Source organism: Hemicordylus capensis, chromosome 3 (assembly GCF_027244095.1).
Source record: "Hemicordylus capensis ecotype Gifberg chromosome 3, rHemCap1.1.pri, whole genome shotgun sequence".
Lineage (NCBI taxonomy): Eukaryota > Metazoa > Chordata > Lepidosauria > Squamata > Cordylidae > Hemicordylus > Hemicordylus capensis.
This window is the reverse complement of record NC_069659.1, coordinates 313559543-313584209: the sequence shown is the minus strand read 5'-3', so window position 1 is coordinate 313584209 and position 24667 is coordinate 313559543. Positions and strand designations below refer to the sequence as shown.

Here is a 24667-nt window from a genome sequence, read left to right as displayed (position 1 = left end):
CCAGAATCAGCCACCATCCAAACTTAATGGCCATTAAATCTTATTTGACAATGTGGAGAATCAGGCTCCGAGTCACACTTTAAACACTGTCAGGAAGTGGTTTATCTGCCTCGTACTTATCATATAGTGAATCAAGTAATGGAGTGGACAGCAGACTTGCAAATCTTAGCAAAGTGTCCCCTTTTCTTGCACCTGTTGCAAGTGATCTTCTGTGCAGGACAGTGAGTAAAATTGGCTTTATGGGCAGAGTCTCCACAGCAGTAGCTTTTTGGTAGCTCTTTCCTTCTTGTGCTGCCACTTCCTGGGGCAGTGCCATATGAAAGGGTTTAGAAGGATTTAGGCTGAACAGCCTGGATTTCAGGAAGTTGGTTTTGGGGTACCAAAGAGAGTGATTTGGCACAGTGAAGAGCATTTTCCACCCTCCTAGCCATCTCTGTAACCATATCCAAGTTTAGTTTCCACTCCAGTAGCAGTTTCTCACATAGTCTGGAGAAGTTTGTTTTCATTAACATTCTGATCACTGATAATTTCATCAGTAAAGTTGGCAAATTCACAGGTTACAAGTAAGGCACACAATGTTGTGAAATACTGATCAAAAGATTTACCAGGCAGTTGGGATCTAGAATAGAACTTGTAATGTTCAGCAATCACATTCAAAGTATGGCTGAAATGATCATCTAAGGCTTGAAGAGCCGCTTCATAAGGGTTGGCATCCCCTTCCAAGTTGGTAGGAAAGGGCAAATGATTATATATTCTTTAGCCTTTGGGGCCCATGCACTGAAGCAATGTAACATTCTGCTTTGCTGGAATAAAGTCAGGGGCCTGTATAGTGAGGAGGTAATTGCAGAAATAGGATCTCCATTGTTTCCAAGGAAGTGTAGGTTCTCCTGGGGTGGACAAGAAAAAAAGGTGGTGGGATTTGAGTCATGCTGCAGTGGGTATCCACAGAGTCCAGGACTGGGAAAACAGAGTCCATGAACAGAGTCCAAGATTGATAAGGAAAAAGTATCTTCAAGGATTGTGCATATCAGGAAGCTGGAGAAACAATCAGTAACAGCAACAGTAGAATGCAGCAGTTCAAGAATGCATGCCCAGTAATGTAGGCCCAGAAAAGAAGATGCAAAAACTTTCACAAGCTTTGCAGGCTCACACACAGCTGGTTCAGAATCTCATCACCAGATGTTTTATAACTGCTTCCCTCATAAACACAAAGAAATCATGTAAGACCTTGTTCAGTGTCAACTCCATTTTCTCCTTCTCCTTTATCTCCTTTTTCTTTTTCTGACTCCACCCACCACACTGTCCCTACCTGATCTCTATTGGGACAAACTTCTAAAAGACAAAACATAATAGACTATTAGACAGCATACAGCAGTTTCAAAGGAATAATACATTTTAAAAGTTTATTGCGATGATAAATTTGTAATAAAAGAATGACAGGGCTGAGCATTAAAATGTGTAATTCTTATTTATTTCCAAGCATTTCTGTCCTCCCTTTATATTTCCAAAATGCTCAAAGCAGCTATTGTATAAAAAACAAATGAGTTTAAAACATCATCATAGTTAATAAGTTTCCTCAGTCACCATATAAACCTAATCCAATTTATTAAAAGATGCCCCCCACACCCAGTCTGCTAGAAAAGTGAGCAAAGATGGAGCCAGATGGACCCAATTGAGGAGGATGGTGTTCCACAACAGAAAAGACTTGCCCCTCATGTATTTACCTATTTATAGTTCAATTTCTATGTTGTCTTTCATAAATTTATCTCAAAGTGATTTACAAGATTAAAATACAAGAGTTAAAGAATGTTTAAAAAATCAATAATACAAACCATAGAAATATAGAAACAGGGCAGCAAAAGAACAGAGAAATCAGAAACCCCTAAGGCCAGAACCAACAGCAAGGTATTTACTTGCTTCTTAAGAGGCAGCAAGGGAAGCCAGGGAATGGAGACCCACCAAGAGAGAATTCCAAAGCCTGGGGGCAATAACCGAGAAAGTCCTGTCACTTGTGCACAACAATTGAGCCTCTCTCAATGCACATGGAGCAGACCCCTTTTGGGTAACCTTGTCAGGTGGGCAGAGCCATTGGGGAGCAGGAGCCCCTGCCCTTCATGTCCACTTAAGCCAGTGGTGACCAGTTAGGGTGACAGAAAGGGGGCAGTGAGAGAGACCTTAAAAAGTAAATTAGAAGGTGCTTACTCATGGTACTGCTGCACCTGCAGGCAACCTGGAGTAGTGGAGCTCTGCCCGGCATCCCGCACAGCAGCAGCATGGCTCTGGCACTCACCTGGCCTCTGTGCATGTGTGGAGGCCATTTGTGTAGTCAGCAACACATGGCTCTGCCTTCACCACCCACCACTGACTTGAGCATATTAGCTTAAGGAAGATAATAACAAGTTAAACACATGCAGATTGACACTGGGTTGTATCCAAAGCTTTTCTTCCTCTGAAGGAACATAACCTTAGGATGCAACCCATGATCTGCGCTTGCAAACAAAATATCTGGTGTACTACAAAAATTGCATCACATGAGATGTATTCATTGCGGCAGAGAGCCAGCAGCCATCTATTTCACAATGTTTTGTCTGTACATACCACACACTTTCTCTTGTTCTCAACAGCAGACTCTTGCAAAACAGACATAATATGGAAAACCATCTCTGGATCTTTGATCTTATTTTCACTTTAAAGCAGTTGCACTCCTATTTTGACTGCAGCAGCAACACAGAGTAGTTTAACTCTCCCCACACTCCACTTTGCTGTTTTCTGAATCTAAATGACCCTGATGAGGAAAAAATACAAATCCATACTTGGCTCTGCTGGTTCACTGCTCAATCTGAAGCTGCTCAGAGCTGCTTTACCTGAAAAAAAAGACAGACCTTGGGGGAAAGAATCATGGAATTCCACACAATGTGTAGCTCCATTCTAAAATAGATTTAAATTAGTCTACCACGATGATCTCCCCTGCTAATGGAGCAAGGAGGCACCTTTTAAAGAGGCAATTCTCTTATATTTAGCAGGAGAAAAGCATCTTTCCCTATCCAACTCCAAGATCCTTTCACTAGTTGTTAGATTGTGAGTTCTGTCAGGCAGGGAACTATCTTATTTTTCTTTGTAAACTGCTTCTGCTTTGAGATTATTATTTTTTTGAAAAGTAGTACATAATTTTTTGTCAGAATAATGATTAAAGATTCTAAAAGATTGTTAGTCTAAAATCTATAGCATTTGTTAAACATTTTCTGCAAGGAGGAATAAGCAAATGCTTTTAGTACTAAATGAAACAAGATGTTGATTATCCTGTCATCTGGAAATAAATTTGGCAGTTGGGTGAGGATGTTTCACTGCCTTTGAGTATATTGCAAATTTGTACTAAGCTGATGAAATGGTATATCACCCCTGAATTATCACACATTATGCCTTTGAGTTGGCATATCAGCTCTGAATTGTTGCACATAATATGTTTGGAGACATGTGGTTACATTTATCCTGCAAGTACACATGTCCTATGTTCATGTCTAAAGTATCATTAAAAAATGGATTACTGGTATTGTTTTCATTGCCCTGCTAACTGGGCAAAGAGGCACCTTTTACCGTGGTGATTCTCTTTATTTAGCAGGGGGAGAGTAACTGGCCCTATCCACCCCCAGCACAGTACTTCCAGTGACTGTTGCTGGTGTGTGTCTTATGTTTCTTTTTAGAATGTGAGCCCTTTGGGGACAGGGAGCCATCTTATTTGTTATTTCTCTTTGTAAACCGCCCTGAGCCATTTTTGGAAGGGCTGTATAGAAATCGAATTATTATTATTATTATTTCTTGTTTACACAGTCAGACAGGTGTTATTGACTGGTTTGTTTTATCCAGACATCGAGTCCTTCCCAAGGACCTGGGATGGCTGGATTTTATCATCAATACTGTTGGTTATTATAGATATCCTCGCAAAATATAGGCTGTTCCCAGTAAAGCTGCTTTTTGTAATTGGCTGATGGTGATTTCTGTGGCCCCTATGGTGTTGAGGTGCTCTTCAAGGTCTTTTGGAACTGCACCCAGGGCGCCAATTACCACTGGGATTATTTTGGTCTTTTTATGCCACAGCCTTTCAATTTCAATTTGTAGAACTTTGTATTTGGTGATTTTTTCTATTTCTTTTTCTTCTATTCTGCTATCCCCTGGTATTGCTATGTCGATTATTTTCACTTGTTTTTCTTTCTTCTCGATTACAGTTATATCTGGTGTATTGTGTGGCAGATGTTTGTCTGTCTGTAGTCGGAAGTCCCATAATATTTTTACATCTTCATTTTCTTCAACTTTTTCAATTTTATGGTCCCACCAATTTTTGACTACAGGTAGCTTGTATTTTTTGCAGATGTTCCAGTGTATCATCCCTGCTACCTTGTCATGCCTTTGTTTGTAGTCAGTCTGTGCGATCTTCTTACAACAGCTGATCAAGTGGTCCACTGTTTCATCTGCTTCTTTACAAAGGCGGCACTTGCTGTTGTGGATTTTTCTACTTTTGCTCTTATTGCATTTGTTCTTAGTGCCTGTTCTTGTGCAGCCAGTATTAAACCCTCTGTTTCTTTCTTCAAGTTGCCATTCTTAAGCCATTGCCAGGTCTTGGTGATGTCTGATTTTCCACTTATATTGTGCAAATAATGACCATGCAGGGGCTTATTTCTCCATTTTTCTGCTCGGTTCTTGACTTGTTCTTTCTTGTAGGCCTGCTTTGTTTCATTGGTGTTGAATAGTTTCTCATTATTGACCATTTGAAGTGCATCTTCTTCACTGTCCTTTATATATTCTTCAAGGCCTCTTTTCTCCTCCTCTGCTGTTTGATGGACTTGCAGCATTCCTCTTCCACCTGAGCTGCGAGGGAGGTATAGCCTATCTACATCACTGCGGGGGTGCAGAGCATGATTGATGGTCATGATTTTCCTGGTCTTACGATCTAGCGTCTCTAGCTCTGCCTGGGTCCAGTCTATTATTCCTGCAGTGTATCTGATAACAGGCATAGCCCAGGTGTTTATGGCTTGTGTGGTGTTCCCGCCATTGAGTTTGGACTTGAGGATTTTTCGAACTCTCCTGATGTATTCACTTCCCATTTTTCTTTTAACTTCAGTGTGTGCAATGTTATCAGCCTGGAGAATGCCCAAGTATTTGTAAGGTTCTTTCTCTTCCAGGTTCTTGATCTTGCTTCCATTGGGCAGTTCTATTCCTTCTGTTTTTGTTATTATTTCCTCTTTTCATTATTAATGCAGCACACTTGTCTAGTCCAAACTCCATTGCTATATCGTTACTGAATATACGAACTGTGTTTAGCAGTGATTCGATTTCTGACTGGGACTTTCCATACAACTTCAGATCATCAATGTACAGCAGATGGTTGATTTGACTTGATGTTTTAGATGTTTGGTATCCGAGGCCTGTTTTGTTTAGTATTTGTGAAAGTGGGGTCATGGTGATTACAAACAGCAGAGGGGATAGTGAGTCCCCTTGGAAAATGCCTCTTCTAATGCTAACCTGTCCAAGTGCCTCGCCATTGATTTTTAACTGTGTACTCCACATGCTCATTGCTTTTTAAATAAATATCTGAATGTTTTTGCTGACACCAGTTGTTTCTAAACATTTTAGTATCCATGTGTGAGGCAATGAATCAAAGGCTTTCTTGTAGTCAATCCATGCAACACTTAGATTTGTTTTTCTTCTCTTGCAGTTTTCTAAAATCATTTTGTCAATCAGCAGCTGGTCTTTTGTGCCTCTGGTGTTCGGGCAATTTCCTTTCTGTTCAACTGGAAGCTGTTTGTTAGTTAATAAGTGTTGCATCACTTCATCTGCTATTATTCCAGTTAATAATTTGAACATGGTTGGCAGACAGGTTATCGGTCTATAATTACTTGGAACTGCACCTTTTGCTGGGTCTTTCATGATGAGATGAGTTTTCCCAGTTGTTAGCCATTGTTCAATATCACCTCCTTGCAAAATGTGATTGAACTGTTTTGATAGTTGTTTATGAAGGCTTGTTAGGTGTTTAAGCCAAAAGCCATGCAGTTCATCGTCGCCTGGCACAGTCCAATTTTTTATTTTCTTTGCTCTTTCACTTATTAATTCTGGTGTTATTATTGGTGTTATTTTATTTATTATTATTATTATTATTATTATTATTGCTATTGAGGCCTGGTTTATCCACTAGGCACAATAGGCACAGTGCCTAGGGTCTATGAAGCTCCTAAGGGCCTACAAAAAAGTTTTACGACCCCCAAAATCTCAGATGTCTCAAAATATAAGAAAAGAAAACTGCAAAATGGAATTTAATTTATTTTAATTGAATTACTTTAACCCTAACAAAATAGTACAACGTAGAGTGTTGGATAACTGAATTAAGTTTAATGATATTAGCTCTACGTTAAGTACATGTACATTAAACATTAACATGGCAGCTCTTTTTGTTAGCAAAATCATGGACTACATCTTCCAATTTCAGTTTTTGCAAAAGCTCATTATCAATTGAGAGTAGTGCAAGTGAAGATCGGCACTCCAGTGGTTGACCCGAGAGAGTTCTTTATATTTTTCATTTTTTAGAAGGAGCACCCCCTTCACAGTTTGTTCCAAAAATGGCAAGATACATTCTAAAAGCAATGTTAACATTTGGGAGACTTGTCAAACTCTCCCCACCTGTGTTCCCTCTAACAGGGATTCCCAGATGTTGCTGACTAAGGTAAAGTGTGCCGTCGAGTCAGTGTCAGCTCCTGGCGACCACAGAGCCCTGTGGTTGTCTTTGGTAGAATACAGGAGGGGTTTACCATTGCCATCTTCTGCGCAGTATGAGAGGATGCCTTTCAGCATCTTCCTATATAGCTGCTGCCCGATATAGGTGTTTCCCATAGTCTGGGAAACATACCAGCAGGGATTCAACTGGCAACCTCTGACTTGCTAGTCAAGTCATTTCCCCACTGTGCTATTAGGTGACTACAACTCCCATAATCCCCAAGCAAAGGCTATTGCAGCTGGGGATGCTGGGTGTTGTAGTCAACAACATTGACTACATACAATGTAGTCAACATTGTAGTCAACAAGAATTACTGTTAGAGGGAGCACTGCTCCCCACCCCACCATACACCTTCTTGTGAGGAAATTATCCTACTAATCCAGACCATACGGCCACATTAGACATATTATGGAACATATTAGGGGACCTATACATTGTACACAATGAAAATATTTATCTACTGAGATCTATCCATCTTGGAGGCCTAGGATTATGAGACTGCCTAGGCCTACAAAGACTTTAGTGCTGCTACAGTGAGCACAAAAGAAAGAGTGTTGTATGAAAGAGATCATGCAAGTATAGTATGTTAATTGCAATGTATATTAACATCTTATTGAAGCTCATCAAAATTATAACACAGATAACATTCATTTATTAAAGATTTCTCACAGTGAACCTTTTTAGATGATGGCGTTAATGTAGAGTCCATGGTATCGTCCTTTGTTTGTAATGTTTCCAGTAAAGATTGAAAAGCTTGATTTTGTATTCAGCATGCAACAAACCAAAGGCTAATCTTAAGGGATGAATTTCTTATTTATCTATTATTTGTTTGTGTTATTATTTATAACCATCTTATTAGTTGTTTTTCTATGAAAATTGTTTTGGGAACATTTGTTGAAAAGCAGTATATAAATATTTGTAGCCATGGTAGTAATAGTAATATGTATCTAATATAGTGTTAAACCCATGGATTTGTACAACTGCAAAAGCAAACTTAGGTGCCCCACCAATGGTATTTTGTTTCAATTCAGGATGTATTTGTAGGTTCTATTGCAATTCCTTATTATTTTGTTCTGCACTGTCCTCTAAAACCTCTGCATACGATTAATGTGAGCAAAGACACAGAGGGATTTGGTGGGGGAGGTGCTTTTTTGTGATAGAATGGGTAGGTGGCCCAAGTCAATGATAACCCTTGATTACAACTGCCCTAGGCATTTCAGGTTTGGGTCCTCAAAGCAGAAGATTGCAAAGATTGATGTTTCACTGTGATCCTCATTTGGGCATCATTGGAGCAGCAAAATCTGAAGTACAGCATAAGACCTGTTGCACACATACAATTTCCATTCTGTTTTTCATTGTGACCATCTTGGCAACACTAGATTTACTCTGTTTGCTTAGTGAACTCTTACAGTCCTTTAGAAGTTCCATATAGTATTCCTCAGCTTTCATAGTCAGCAACCTGGGTGATTTCTCTAGCAGGTTAGGGTGGGTTGAGATTTCAAAAAAACATTTAATGAATCTGGATTCTGCCTACTTGTAGACATTGTATATGATTGTCATGACCCCTCCCTTAGTAAGTTTTGAATTTGATCCTGAGGAGGCAGGGCCAGCACTAGATGCAGTTCTTGGACCCATCACCAGGCCAGAGCAGGGGTGGGGGGATGGAACCCCACGAAACATCACCCCTAGAACCTGAGCCCCCCAAAATGGCATCTTTGGAATCTAAGCCCTCCTAAGAGCTGGCTCCTCCCACTGTTGCACATCAGTGCCAGCAACAGGATAGGCAGGATCAGATTGAGAGGAAGAGAAGTGTCAGATACAAGCTAGAAGACTGCTCTTGGAAGACTTCCAAACTCCAAGCAGGAAGCTGGAGTCCAGGAAGGGTAGCCTGAGCTCACAAGTATTTGAGCTCTCCAAATGCTTCAGGAGCAACTTATTCCACGGAGCTATCTGTGGTGCTGCAACTCTACTTGCCTTATCACCTTCCAGACCTTGTGGACTCTTGTTCACATGATTAGACAAGAAGAGATTACAATTAAATATGATAATCCAACAAACCACAAGGCCAATATTAAAATTTATACATATCAAGCAAACAGAGGAGTTACATTCCGATGCATTTGAAACTTCCTCCCATAAAATCACCAGTCTTGAACAACTGCTTTTCAGATCTGTGGTTCAATGCTCTGAAATGCAAGCTCGAAGAGAAATTTCCTGCCTTAGGCTAGAAGTATATATTATATCCATTTTTCCAAGACTTTTAACAGTATAATACAGTTGCCAAGGCTTCATTTTGAAATGTGGGGGGAGAGAAAAAGTCTGCTTCATAACTCTCCAAGCTTGTACTATTCTTTTAACTGAAAGTCACCCTCTTAGGCTGTTTTTACCTGTACTGAGGAAAATATATAGGCAGTTTAATTTACCTGCTAGAGGAGCATCAATGATTTCCCCACCAAGTTAACTATGAATTTATACATGTAATGCAGTTAGTGTGGTATGCTACAGACTTTAGATCCAGTCCCTACCATGGCAATTGCTTGTTGCACCTTTCCCAAGCAAGCAATGCTTTTGTACAAAGGATAACTTGGAAAAATGTATGAATACAAAATTCATAGCCCTCTGTACTCTACTGAAGGAAGACTTCCTCAAAGCTTGTGGGGGATGAATGACTCTATAGTGAGCATCCCTCACCTCTCAATGACTGGAGACAGATTCTCCCCCCCATCCTAGGAGTTGTTGGTATGATGAAGGCACCATTTATGGTAGTATGAATACTAATCCCACCCCCCATCCTACTATTATTTTGTGAAATGCATTTGACCAGAAGTAATGTGTAGTGTCCTAATTCTGAGCAAAGACAGTTCCATTTGGGATAATTTATGCCAGCTGGCTCTTCTTTCTGTAGATCCCACTGTATGTTACTCTGCTCTAGAAGGTCTCCCAACTGTCAGAAGAACATTTGGGGGGAATTGCAGGGGGTTGAGGGAAGGGGAAATTGATGAAAGCCACTGCCCCCTTGCACAAACAGAAGTGGATTTTGTTGACAGAATGACTTAGGATACCATCCAACTGCAGCACAAAGGACTGAAATGTGTAGCCATTTCACATTGCCGTAGGCAATGATGACTCTGTCATTATACTTTTAAAAATGATCGACCTCCAGCCTTAGTGTATGTCTCTCCTTTCTCTTTCCATACATCATGTAGCTAATTCACAATCAATAGCCTGTAAACACAACTTTTGTTTGGATTATAATTAAACATTTTAATTAATAAATAACTATAACACACACAGTTAATACTAATATAGTCCTCAGGGCAAACACCAAGGCCTTGATAAATACATTTTTCAGATAACCTTAACATCAAAAGCCATCATATGTCTATTATTAATGTAGGCAACTACCAAAAACCAACCCCAAAGCTCTCAATTGTACTGTTTATTTACAATCAGATAATGAAATGTCAGGTATACAACTCACATTTTCAGGTGATTTGTATTCTAAATAGCTGATCCTGGAACAGACTTTGACTAACTTTTAAAATAAATTATTATGAAGAAATCTTCCCTAGAGAGAAGCTTGCCCTCTAAAGGAAAAAAACCTGTATATAGTTGCTGGAATTGGTGAAGTAAAAGGAAATACACTTGTCTCTGCCATTAGCCAGAGGACTAAGGACTGCTAGGAGGCTGCATCTCCTTCTTCCCAGGAAGTTCATGGCAAGGGAAGTCTATCATACCCATCATCAGCCAGAGAAGGAACAGCTTCAGGAATTGGCCTCCCTGTCTGAAAGAATTCTGTTCCAACTCCCAGTTGCCAATGGAGAAGTAGAAGGAAACACTCTCTGGCCTCTGCCATTGTCCAGAGACTAAAGGGATTCTGGGATGTTTTAAATTGTTATTTGTTCTAAGCCACTTTGGGAGTCATTTTGATTGAAAGGGGGGATATAAATATCCATAATAAATATATAAATCAATCAACCTACAGACATCCTATGCAGATGCTCATCTGGATGAACATCCTCACTGGTGCTCCTCTGGGCTCCACTGAAGTGGAATGCTTCTCTGGATGCAGATGGAAATGTACATCCTCATCTGGGACTAGTAAAGTAAAGTGTTCCATCGAGTCGGTGTTGACTCATGGCGACCCCAGAGCCCTGTGGTTGTCTCTGGTAGAATACAGTAAGGGTTTACCATTGCCATTTCCCATGCAGTATGATATGATGTCTTTCAGCATCTTCCTATATCACAGCTGCCCAATATAGGTGTTTCCCATAGTCTGGGAAACATACCAGAGGGATTTTGAACCAGCAACCTCTGGCTTGGTAGTCAAGTCATTTCCCTACAGTCTTAAAAACCCAGAAGTGGTCATTCTGGACAAGGTTCTATCTGCTGGACAAGGAAAACAAAAATACTATACGCTCTAGCAGCAGAAGATAGCACAGGTACATTTGCTGCTAAATGTGCTTTCTGTGACATTCATAGCTTTAAGAGACTGAGGAATAGCTCATGCAGGATCTTAGCCAATAGGTATGCAATGTGCTAATGAGCAAAGGCCCTGCTGGGTTAGAATACACTTGGGATTTCACAATCGTGACCTGTATCCACTGTCCTCTTGAAATTAAATAGCAAGCTCCTAAAACATAAACATAGCTTTTCCCTAGAAGCAGAACCTCACAGACAAACAAACATGGGGTGGGGGCGCAAAGGAGCATTTTGAACACAAGTTAAACCAAAACATGTTTTTTATTTTCAAATATTATGATGTCCTTCAAAACATATAAAGCATAGCTTTGTAAAAATTGTTAAAGACATCTGTGCTGAGATTCGAAGATGTTTTATTATTGTACATTGGCAAGAGAACCTTATAATGCATATAATTATGTTGTTCATATTTACCAATTTACAGCTTGATCCTGAGAAAAAAGGTTCATTAGTTAAATGTTCGTGTTTGCATAAATATCTGTTGTACATAGTGCATCCATCAAGGATTTTTATCCATGTGGGGTTGAACCACTTAATTGCACTCAATGCAATTCTGAAGTTGAACATTGCAAGAAAAGATCAGTAGCAGTGAGCAAGCAAACTTTTAGGAAGTATGTTTGTCATTACTGACCTTCTAACTGAAAAATCTCTGATAAGCTTCCGAGAGCATCAGAGTCCTTTGCAATAAAGTTTAGAAAAACCACTTCTAAACACTAGTTTGATTGTTCCCTTAAGCATGCAGAGATGGGTGGATTTAACAGTTCAATGTCCAGAAAAATGTAAATGTTCCAAGATAAATAAATAAGGGCAATTGTCTAAAACACACTGTGGACTCCCCTGCTGCCACCATGTGCTGTGGTCTAGGATACAAATCCTAAATGGATAATCATTAGAATCAAAGGCACAACCAAGTTAAATCTAAACATTCTAAAGTCCTACTGGTTTCAACAGGAAAGTTAAGCATATGTTTAACTTCCTCCCATTGAAACTAGCTCAGTTTTGCAGCAGGGTCCTAATTAACATATTTTGCTCTAGAAACAATCTATGGACTATTCCTGTTCTTCTGTAGTTTGGGGTGAAAGCTGCATGTTCCAGCTCATGTGGACCTCCCTGTTCCTTTGTGGTAGAACCATAGCTCTGTAGTGAAGCCAGAGGTGCACCGAGGTAATTTTGGAGCCTGGACCTAAAGGCATTTGCCTCCCCATCTCTTAGAACTTTCAAAAGGGCAGTCAAGAGGCATTTGTTCACCCGGGCTTTTAATTAGATACTGTTTTAGTTGTGTTTTAATAGTTTTAACTTTTTAATTTTAATTGTTGAAATGTTTTAATCTTTTATTGGCTGTTTTTATTGTTTGTAAACCGCCCAGAGAACTTGCGTTTTGGGCGGTATAGAAATGTATTAAATAAACAAACAAACAAACCAAATTTATTTGGAGGCCCTCCTGCCTGCTGGAGGCCCCTGCTCCATCACTGCAAGTTGCATTCCCCTACACACACATACCCCGTGACATACGTGTGTGTCCCACCTGGCACAGGTCATAATTACACTTGGACGCCCAGTGCGGTGCGGGCCAGCAGTGACCACACCACCCGGGACAGACTAAAGAGGATTTGTGGGCCCCCAGAGGGTGTGGAGGCCCTGGACTTTGGCCCCAAAGTCCAGGGGTAAGAGCACCACTGAGTGAAGCACATGCTTGCATAAAGAAAGCTGCAGAGACAGGCATTCTCTGCCTGTCAGGACAAAACAGAATTCCTAGCATGTTCATTTTAAAAGATCAGGAAATAGGGGATGGGAAAAACCTCTGCCTAAGACCTGGAGAACTGCTGCCACTCAGATTAGACACTGGTCTGACACAGAATAAAGGAGCTTCATATGTTCATCATGTGCATACCTGTCATGCAGTCCTCAGGCCGTGGAAGTGCCCTCCGTACTTCTGAGGCAAGAGAGGAACCGGTGAGAATTGCTGCTCCGGCATGAGCACCTGTACTTCAGAAACATGGATGCTAGCACTACACACGTGCTTTATTTGCTAGTATGAGCACAGCATTAATCTAAATGTCAGCTTGTGTTGTATGTATGTATGCATGTATGTATTTCTTTGTATATAAAATCATGTTTAATCTTGCCTTTCTGATTGAGCATGAAACCAGCCAAGGCAGCTCACAATGAAAAGAAAACATAATAAAGCAAATTAAAATGCAGCGAATTCATATATTTTTGTCTCCATATGCTGTATAAGGGTTATGCAAAATACAAAATGTAAGTTTCTCAATAATGACTATGTAGCAAGAATATCTCTGCTCTGCACAACTTTCCAAAGCAATGTCACATTATATTTAATGATAATAGAATAAAACATCATCAGCTGCATGGAGCAATGCACAATCAAATGGTATTAAAGTCACAATTCACGCTCCTAATTGCTTGATTATATAAAGGTGAAAATATATCTGAAATTCAGGGAAAGCTTGAAATATCCATTTAAAAAAAAAAAAATCAGGCTTTTCCCTAAAATGGTTTACCACCAGGTTCCACTGCTTAAAAAGGTATATGTTAGGTTATTTGGGTATTATAATAAAACTGCTAAATAAAACTACATAGAGGCTGTTCTTATGATCAATCAAGACTGGGCTTGGCTGCCCCGGGGCTCCTGGTGGCACCTCGGTGGCAAACCCACCTAGGGAGCCCCCTCTTAAAAGAGGTTAAAGGATCGGGTGCCCCCATTTACCTGACCGTGTGCAGCACTGGCTGCTTTCAGCCCAGTGCTGCCACACTGATGGGTACCTGCCCATCGCTGGGAAGGATTTCCACAATACACTGCGCACTGGCACGTTGCATTGTGGGATTCCTGGGGGCCAGGACAATGCATCCTGCCCCCCATGCCTCCATGTTGCCAGGTGTAGCAGTGGAGCATCTGGGTGTGCAATTCACACACCCAGAAACATCCTGGTGATCATCTGTGGGTAAGATGAGGTTATGCAGCCATCCTCCCCACCTACCTTCTTGCCCTCCCAAACAGCCGTGTGAAAGGGCCCAATGTCTTTTAAACTACAGTAATCACTGTATGTGGCTGAGTTGATACCACACCTTTCTGACTGGAAAAAAATCTCTCTTCTTGTATCACCACAACTATCTCTTTGACTTCAGTGGCATTACACAGGTACAAGGACTCATACCCTCAAACTGAATTTGCCAAATGTAAGATGTTCCTCACTGTAAGAGTATATCTGTCCTCAAGATTTGGTTTTGAAAACTAAAAGGAAATTGGAAAATTTTGGCCCTATTTACAATGTAATGCATAACAATATCTTATGCCTGTACTGAGGGAGCTATGGACGTGGCTATGAAGCAGCTTTTATTTATTGATTTGACATATTTATATCCCACCCAAAACTTACGTCTCTGGGTGGCTCACAATAAATTACAAATTACCACAATACTAGTCTAAAAACCACAGTAATTTAAAATTTAAAACAATGTTAAATACTATCAAAAGAGTATCTAATTAAAAGCCTGGATTTGTTCACCCCTGATGATATCAATGGGCAGTGGGGTTTATAGCGAAGACGATGTTTTCTTAAATACCCAGGGCCTAAGCTGTTTAGGGCTTTATAGGTAATAACCCGCACTTTGTATTTTGCCTTGAAACCTATTGGCAGCCAGTGTAGCTCTCTCAATACTGGAGTGATATGGTCTCTCCATGATGACCCAGAGACCAACCTGGCTGCCGCATTCTATACCAGCCGCAGTTTCCAGACTACATACAAAGGCAGCCCCACATAGAGCACATGCAGTAGTGAAGCCTGGAGGTTACCAGCAGATGTACTACTGTTCTGAGGTTGTCTATCTCAAGAAACGGACACAGCTGGCATATCAGCCGAAGCTGACAGGAAGCACCTCTAGCCACTGCCTCAACCTGGGAGATCCGTTTTCAGTGGATAAAGTGCTGGATTTGAAGACAAGAACTAGTATTAGTTTCGTAGTTGGATGAACTGTGGATTCCATTGGCAAGTCACTTTCTATCAACTTTGGTTTCTCATCTGCAATATGGAATAATAATATGGTGAACCTGGGTCCCAAGGTTTGGACTACAATTTTGCCCTGATAGAATCTTGGTATTTAAATCAGTCAGTCACAAGGCCTGCTGGCACTTGCATAGGCAGATAGTTGGTGAGGACTGAGGGAGAGTTCGGAATTCTGTAGAAAAGGGTTGTAAATTGGTTTCTGTTATTAAGGCAATAGACTCTGCTTCAGAATTCCTCACCCTTCCCATATCATAATAGTGACATTGTACACAGAGTTAATGCAAGGAAGAAAAATGACAAAACATCTGACATTTCACTATTATCGTAACTGATCATGTTTAATGTGATGTTCACATTATGGCATTGTATTATCACAAACAAGATTCAAAGCAAGTGCTCAATTTGCATTATCTAAACCATTATTTAGAATATACTTTACATATTTCAGGTATTTCAACTGAAAATGTTTACACCAAAGCTCAAATTTTCAGTGGTAGCTTCCTAACACTGCCCTCCTAAAGTGGAACAAACCTGACTTGGATTCACAAACCAATCAAGCATGCTAATTATTGATTTGCACAAACAGTTTTTGAGTGGGGTTCACAGGTGGTTGACCCTTGGTGGGTTCAGATGGCAGAATGAACCACGGTTCATTCAATTGTGAATGCAGCCCTCACCCTCAGATTTCTTCCCACTCTTCATACCACCTTCACTTGTGTCTGCTGACATCACATTGTATAAACCATAGCTCTATGACTTGTTTGAACCTGAAGTTATTCTTTAAATGTGGTTTGCAACCCATGATTAAACCAGAATTTGAAAGAGAGATTGAACTCCCTGTTTTTGATGCTGATGTGTAATCATGGTTTGTAAACTGCATTTAAAGCACAGATCTAGACAAGCCTCAGAATTATTTAAACAAACCATAAGTTGACATCATCATGGTTCAACAATGGAACTGAGGAAGTAAAGGGAAGCAGGACAAGGGAGTGAGCGGGCTCAGGATGCATTCATGACCAAGGAAAGCATGGTTCTGAACTCACCTAATTTCTTTTGACTTATATAGAGCCACCTTCTGATCTTTTTGGTGGCATTATTGATGTACAGTATATAATAGATTGACCTCAGTTGGAGCTAAATTAGCCATTATGCCATACATTTCAGAGTAGGGACTCAATAAAACTGGAGTCCCTGTGATGGTTTAATAATATGATAGTTTTCCATGTTAAAATAATGGTTCCTGTCAAGCTCCTTGACCAAATATTTAACATTCCTGCAGGGATGTAACAATGTTAAAGAGTGGGTCCTTAGAGAAGAAGTGAAGATGGAGGTCCCTGGGCCCCCTGCCCACCCCATATTGCTGCAGAACAACTATATGGAAATGGTGAAAAGCAAAAGATTCTCAACATGCCCTTTCTCTTGCTATGCAACTAATAACAAACTCTCATAGGAACATAGGAAACTGCCATATACTGAGTCAGACCATTGGTCTATCTAGCTCAGTATTGTCTTCACAGACTGGCAGCAGCTTCTCCAAGGTTGCAGGCAGGAATCTCTCTCAGCCCTATCTTGGAGAAGCCAGGGAGGGAACTTGAAACCTTCTGCTCTTCCCAGAGCAGCTTCATCCCCTGAGGGGAATATCTTGCAGTGCTCACACATCAAGTCTCCCATTCATATGTAACCAGGGCAGACCCTGCTTAGCTATGGGGACAAGTCATGCTTGCTACCACAAGACCAGCTCTCCTCTCCACACTCCATTCAGGAGCCAGCAGGTTGCCACTGACTTAGGGAGGCAGAAGGGGGAAGCAAAGAGCAGATTGTTTCCCAAACAGTGGCCCCCACTCCCTCATGGACCCACAGAACCTCCTCCCCATTCAATTATAATGATGTCCCTGAATTTCTGCAGTTCATAACATTGATGGCTGCCCTCTTATCAAAAGGCAGGAAAGCAGTACCCATTTTATTTATTTATTTTTATTTGATTTATATATAGAGCCATTTATACCCCACTTTTTTCTTGCAAGGGAAGTCAAAGATTATTATAGCAATATCAATAAAACAAATGAAAGCAGCAAACATAACACTAAAGCAGAGCAGAGCAACAACTAATATTAGAGAGAGAGAGTCAATAGCCCAGATCATCACAGGAGTTTCAGCCTGTGTCTAAAAGTAGGCAAAGAAGGTGATAATGACACATCAGAAGAGAGGGAATTGGACAAGGTAGAGGTGACCACAGAGAAAGCTCTGTCATCACCAAACTCGTGTGGGTATGTGGAGAGCAGTCTTCCTACAAGATCTTGGGATGCGGGAAAAGACACCCGGCCTAGGGAGCAAGAGGCTGCTGGTTCAAATCCCCGCTGGTGTGTTTCCCAGAATATGGGCAACTCCTATATCGGGCAGCAGCGATATAGGAAGATGCTGAAAGGCATCATCTCATACTGCACAGGAGATGGCAATGGTAAACCCCTCCTGTATTCTACCAAAAAAACCCCACAGAGCTCTGACTCGGAAACCGACTCGGCGGCACAACTTTAAAAATAATAACCAGCAGCAGCTTAAATTACGCTCAGAACCCAGGAATCTATTTTTGTGTTTAGACACAGGGCGAATATAAAATACCAATTATCCATACAAGCTGTCTCCAACTGTATCTATTTAACAGGAACAGAACTTAATATCTCACTATGTATGCCACTTACTGGTATGTACAAAATTTGTAACTAATAATAGAACAGACTTCATAAAAGCACCTTTCCAACTGGCTGGAATAACAATACCCGCTTGCTTGTCTTGGTAACTAGATTTCTCAACTTTGCCAATATTCATTAAATTCCAAAACTCCGGAAATAATGTGAATAATGAATTTCTGACATATAAAATAAGTCTATGAAGATGACTCACTTTTGCTGAATGCCATCTTATTATATTATTGTTCATGTCACACAAAATAATTTCATATTTTCTTCTGGCAAATGCTGGTGAGTATAATGATCTGGCAGAAAAAAGGAAGAGTGTGGGGCTTATGGCAGGGCTGGAGAAGGATCAGGTGGTGAATGATTTAGCACATTCCTTCCCTCAGAATTTTAGATCCAGTCCTGGTGTGGTCACTACACTGCTGGGACCAAACAAGCAGCATAGGCACTAGGCTGTGTGAAGCAGTCTGTTTGAATTCAGGATCTGGCTTTACGCTTTGGAGGGGTCCCCACTTTGCTCCGGAGCTTTGGAGAGAGGTCCCACTTCACTCCAAGCCAAGCCCTTCAACCCTCCAAAGCTTCAATTCATTCTCACTCCATCCCTAAAAGTACATTCAGGACTGAGTTGTATCTTTGCTCTTGGCAGTGGGGAAGCAGGCAGCATCTTCTGTGGTTTGGAAGCAAATTCCTTTCCCCCTGGAGTCCTGGGAATGGGGTAGGTATTCTGGGAACTGTAGTGGTCCCCCCCCCCCCGAGGCCACAGCAATGGTCACAGCCTCACCAAAGACTACAATTCCCAGAAGTAAATGGGAAATTTTATTTTAAAAAGAAGACTGTGGAACACACTATCTTCTCCCTTGCTGCCAAGAGCAAGACACAGTAAAGGGTCTGTATTTTGCCTGGTCCTTCAAATACTTTTAGGGTGAGGGAGCCAAAGGGTTGGTTTGGTTTATTCTTCTTTGGCCCTGCTTTGACCCCAAACAGATGATGCTTTGCTTTGGGCCAAAGTCAAATAGGCCCTCAAAGTTTCATAAAGCCATAATAGGCACTTAATTTGGATTTTCTTCTCTAGACAATTTGGGTATCCCAAGGTTTAACTCACTGGCCATTAATAATTTCTTTCCCTAGTTGCATAATAAAAATCAGAGAAGACAGTCTGATAAAACAGAAAGCACCGTAAACACCTTAATACTGAAAAAAGTATGCCAAATACTGAAACATTAAGCCTTTCCCCTTCTGTCTAATGAAAGCAGACATAACTGTTCAACACAAAGCATTGTTCAGAGATGCCTTCAGGTCCTTACTCTAAGAACTTCAATTTGGAAGCTGTGCCTGTTTTTACACTAAAATCTAAGATGCCTCTTTCCCTTTCATAATGCCATTTCCTCCAGCCTAGAGGAAAACAGCCTGGAGAAAAAAAGACAGAAGAAGGGGCGGGGGAAAGAAGGATTTCTAATGCCCCACACCATTATAGAAACTATCACAAAGGACCCCTAATCTCTCTCAAGATACATCTATTTACCATGCAGGGCAAACATGTTTTAAGACTTCATACAATGAAGACTTCATAAAAAATAAAATTAAAATTAATAAATACAGATATGTTCTCTCATGTACACACATACTTCCCTGCACCCCACAAACACCTCACATGGATCCAAACCACACTTTACAATTGGACTAGAAACACTCAACTATTGCATTTCTGCTTTTGAGCACACTAGAACTGTACACCAGAAATGAAAAAATGTTATATTAATAACTGTTAGCATACACACACAACACACTTGTTTCATGCATCACCACTGTCAACTAGTGCCATAACAAGTCATTTCTATACCTGGGGAAGGTCCTACACATTCATAAGGCATGGGGCCACAAGAATTCCAAAGGCCATCTTATGTTCTGGGCAGTTCTTTCTATAACTTCTATTTTAGATGTTTGTTTAAACAAAAGTTACTCCAAGCTGACCCCAGTGGGGAGGAAGGGCTTAGATCATGAATGAGAAAAGTCTGAATAGCATAATATATACTGAAATTTCTTCTAATGAAAGTTTTATTTGGGAATTTCAGGAAACAACATACTATCAAACAGGGGCGTAAGAAGGCTGCAGTGGGCCCAGATACAAAATTTTAAAATGGGCCCCTCGCTGATACACACACACACACACACACACTTCACAATATATAGTCATGTGACTTGCCTCTGGGGGGCCCCTCGAGGTGTGGGGGCCCCCAGGCAGCCGCCTCCCCTTGCCTAATAGTAGTTACGCCTCTGCTATCAAATAATAATGAAATACTCTCTGTGTTCCTGTGAAGTAGCTAACTGAATTAGCTTTTTTATTGCTCCATTTGTGTTGTTTATTTTAGGACTATGTTAGCTTTAACAGTTATGTACTTATCCTAATTTGATCATGTCTGAAATTGTGGTTGCACGAGAAAGAGTACATTAAAAAGGAGCAGTGCGTAATGTAGATGTGGTACATGTCTTTCTCCCACCATTTGAGCTTATATGTTGTATACAAACCATGAGAATAATTCTGTAGGCTATTTTTGCTGCTGTAATTTAAAAGTGCCTAGCATCCTAGCACTACCTGTGGTGATTATGAACTGATCCTTATTTAAACCATCTAAAAGCAGTTACACAAGAAAGGTGCATTAGAAAACATAAATATGACATATATAGTTATAAGAACCATATTTAAATCATCCAATATATATTTCCTGTGTAACCACCATTGAGTGCTTTATATCAAGGACAGCTCAAAATTACCAGAGGTAGTACTAATACAATACATTCTTCAGACTGCAATAGTACAAAATGGTCAGCTGGTACTTCTCTTAATTTACTGATAGCAGGTAGTCATGTTTTTGTTTTATTCAGAATTTCACAGATCTTGGAACTGCATATTGCTTTCAATCAAGGAGTGTTTTCCTTGATGTCGGTGGGGACTTGCCCTCCTCTGAGATATCAAGAAATCACCATCACATCTGGTCAAGTGATATTGGCAGGCTTCTCAATAACCTTCCTAGAGACAAATTGGCTCATGTTTGTTATCATCACAATGTGGATCTGGTTAGTGGTCTTAGAGAATGTTTTTGTTTTCCAGTCTCTTATATAGTGTGTCTGTGTGTGTGTGGGGGGGGGGTGTTCCCAGAAGTTGCTGAACTACAACTCCATAATTCCCATTGCAGCTGGAAGTGATGGAAATTGTAGTCCAACAACATTTGGGGACCTAGAGTTGGAAACGTCTTCCTTATAGTGTGTGGCTTAGCTTACTACTTGAATTATCTGGGCGGCTGACCTGTACTCCACTCTCTCTGTCAAACACATCCCCCCACTGCTTGTTACACATTTTTACTTGGTATGCAGCACTCTATCTATCATAGTTCATTCATAGACAGACAGACAGAGACAATCTTTACATACAGAGGCATAAGCAGCAGGAAGTTTTTCTGTGCAAGCTTCACTGAAATGAGCAGTAGTATTCTTGTGCCGTTTCCATTCACTTAAATGTGGATTGCACAAGAACACTTCCCACTGGTCTTTGCCCTATATTCTCAGGTAGAATGAGAACATGTTAGATTAATACCTTTATTTCTCAACATTTCCTTGGTTACTGTGGCTCCTTGTAGGCCAACAAGTCTCTACTGACAGAAAAAGTCAATCTGCTTAATGCCTCTTTCTCTCCCTCTCAAAAAAAAAGACGATGATTTCATAAGGTGCACATTCCTTTTCAAGCAGGCATACCAGCCAAGTTGCTGCATGGTACAGTGAAATAGTTAATTAACCAAATCCTCTTACCACCTGTCACTTAGAATGAAATGACCGCATAAGGTCTTTAGTGAGGAACAAATCCTAAAGAAATTAAAGCCTGGGCTCAGTACATTGGAAATAGAACAAACTCACCCAACCCCCCATGCATCCCTGTATGGTGAATTTTCACTTACCCTCTGGTTGATGGATTTGCCCTCCTTGATTTCCACTGCCAAACCAAGATCAGACAATCTGCAGTTGCCATCATCATCCAGGAGAACGTTTTCTGGCTTCATGTCCCTATAGAGTATATTGATGGAGTGAAGGTGCAGGATCCCACAGGTGATCTGAGCCGAGTAGAAGATGACCCTATCCATTTCCAAGCCTATTTCACCCACATTGTAAATATGATATTTAAGATCGCCGCCATTCATGAGACTCATGACAAGACACAGGGCGGCTTTACTCTGATAAGCATAGGCCAGTGTAACTATGAAACGGCTGTGGACTTTCTCAAGGATCTCTTTCTCTAGCAGTGCCATCTTCTCACCACCTTTCTTCTTCAGTCTTTTTTTATCCAGCTTCTTACAGGCATACATCTTGCCAGTATTTCTCACCTGGATGGCAGAAACCTAAAGTAGCAAGTTTCCAGGAGAGAGGAAAAGAGTATACATGAGCAACATGCAGTGGGGACTGGAAAGAACAGCTGTCCTTCATTGCTAACACCTTACTTATATGCAGTCCTAAACATGTTTACTCAGAAGTCAGTCCCTAGAAAGTGTATTTAGGATGACAGCCTTAGGTCTCTTGGTTGGGATCATCCAAAGGTTTTCTACCATGCTTTGTACACTGTTTAATATTAATTAATGTTAAATAGTAGCAGTAGCAGCACACCACCACCACTTATAAACTGCTTTTCAACATAAGGGTTGAATCATTGCAGAGATGCTATGCTGTACTGGGGCTGGATAGGGACAGTTGCTCTCTGTCTGCTAAATATTTTTTAAATCACCACTTTAAAAATGTGTCTCTTTGCTCAGTTTGCATAAGTGCTTCCAGTGGGAAACCTACATCATCTCAAAACAGATAAAATGAAACAATCCGACACAGGGCTGGTCCAGCTTTCAAGGGGCACTTGGCAAGGTGGCCTCAGGTAGGATGCTCCTCCCCATGTGACCTTGGGTGGTGTATGGTGGGGGGGAGGACCATGGTGGGCAACAGATAGAATGCAAATGCTGCTGCCAGCCTACCAAGAATGAAGGAAACCCATATCCATCACTACAATAAGGAGAGCTGCCAGTTGTTAGCTGGGCTCAATCCTTTCCAGGTGGTCAGGGCAGGCATCAGGAAGGGCCTCCTCTGGAGCACTGATCCCCTGGCAGCTGCCCAAGGATGTCTTGTGCTGAGGCCAGCCCCACATAAACCACCTGAACAACTTGAAGGAAGGCAAACAGAGCCCATTGCTCCTGGTTACACTGTACTGACGAGCAGTTGAGGTGCTAACCAGCTACTCAGTGTGTAACCAGCTATTCAGTGTGTAACCAGCTACTCAGTGCCTTCTGTCTACTAAAAGATATTCATTGCACTTCCTAGGCTTAATAGCTTGGACAAAAGATAGAAAAACTGCTCCTTACCTCTCCAAAGCCTCCCTTGCCCAACACTCGGAAATCGTCAAAGAGCTTTTCATTCACAGGTTGCCGCTCAAAGGCTTTCCATTGCACGAACTTATCATAGAATGGGCTGGTTCGGAAGTCTTCGAAGGGTTTTCCTTTAAGGAAGGCAATTGTCTCTTCCTTGGCCAACTGTATGGCATTCTGAAAATCACCCTTGGCAAGTGACTGACACTTGTTAGCCAGGTCTGCACTGATATATTTCAGGTAGCTATTGCACCCAGTCTTCAGGTACATGTTGACCAAGCCCTCCAAGAGGCTCTCCTTGACATTATCCTCTGCCAGCTCCCAGCTGGACACTTCCTCCAAGAAGTCCCTGGCCAACAGGTATTCAGGCACCGTGTACAAAAATTCCTTGAAAAAATACTTGCCAATGGGCTGTTGATCACAAATGCTCTCATAATCTGTAGAAAGGGACTGCTTGATCTCAGCACACTCCTCAATTTTGGGCAGTACAAGGCATTTGCGCCTTTTCTGCATCTCTTTAGCGTCAACATCTCCACTTTTCCTGGCCTGCAGGTATGCCGTATTGGCGATCAGGTTATCCAGTCCCCCCATGTCACACATCTTGGCGATCTGTTAGATGGCAGAACCTAGCTGGGGCAAAAACGCTGCCTAGCCCTGGGGCAGCAGCCCTGATACTGCTTTCTCTGCGCCACTGCCTGGGTGTATGTGTGGGCTTCTGAGAAATGGTAGGAAGACTGAGTGCTTTAGCATTAAATACCTCACAAGGATTTTCACTAAGTCCTTTTAGGTGTATGTACCATTTGTGGAAAGTGGCTGGTAAGAGGTTTCTCTCTAAGGAGCTTTGGGTTTTCTATCTATAGCTAAATGGATGACATCCCGGGAAAACCTACTCACTGCCATCACTACCTAGGTGTGCACTTCTAAGCTCAGAACCCCTTCCTACATTTAATGCATGTCTAGTGTGTGTGTGTGTGTGTGTGCGCGCACACACACACACACCCCTCTTACACCACCCTGACCTCCGTAACTACCCCATGTACACAGAGAACACATGACACCATTTCCTTTCAAAGAGCTGTTATAATCTACTGCTCACTACAGATATGCTGAAGCATGCCCACTGTATCCATATTCTGTGAAATGGGTGTTCTTGATAGGAGAAAGCCAATATGGTTTGTTTGGGATTATTATTTTTTAAAATCATCAATTAGTCCTGGAGTCAAAAGCCCATCCCTTCATCCAGATCTCATACCCAGTGAAATGTCAATATTGTGAGCTGCACTTTTATGCTGCACAAAACCCTTGTTGCTG

At 41.2% G+C, this 24667-nt stretch overlaps 1 protein-coding gene across 2 annotated transcripts in view; it reads right to left on the bottom strand.

The window, feature by feature from the left end:
* GRK7 (G protein-coupled receptor kinase 7) overlaps positions 1-24375 on the bottom strand; it is an 82953-nt gene extending 58578 nt beyond the window's left edge. For both annotated transcript variants that reach the window (XM_053309182.1, XM_053309183.1), the window contains exons 1-2: positions 23354-24375; positions 21914-22351 (exon numbers count right to left, since the gene is read on the bottom strand). In XM_053309182.1, coding sequence (XP_053165157.1) covers positions 21914-22351; positions 23354-23956 — 1041 coding nt within the window. In that variant the 5' untranslated portion in view covers positions 23957-24375. The remainder of the gene's footprint in view (positions 1-21913; positions 22352-23353) is intronic.
* Positions 24376-24667: the final 292 nt, after the last annotated feature.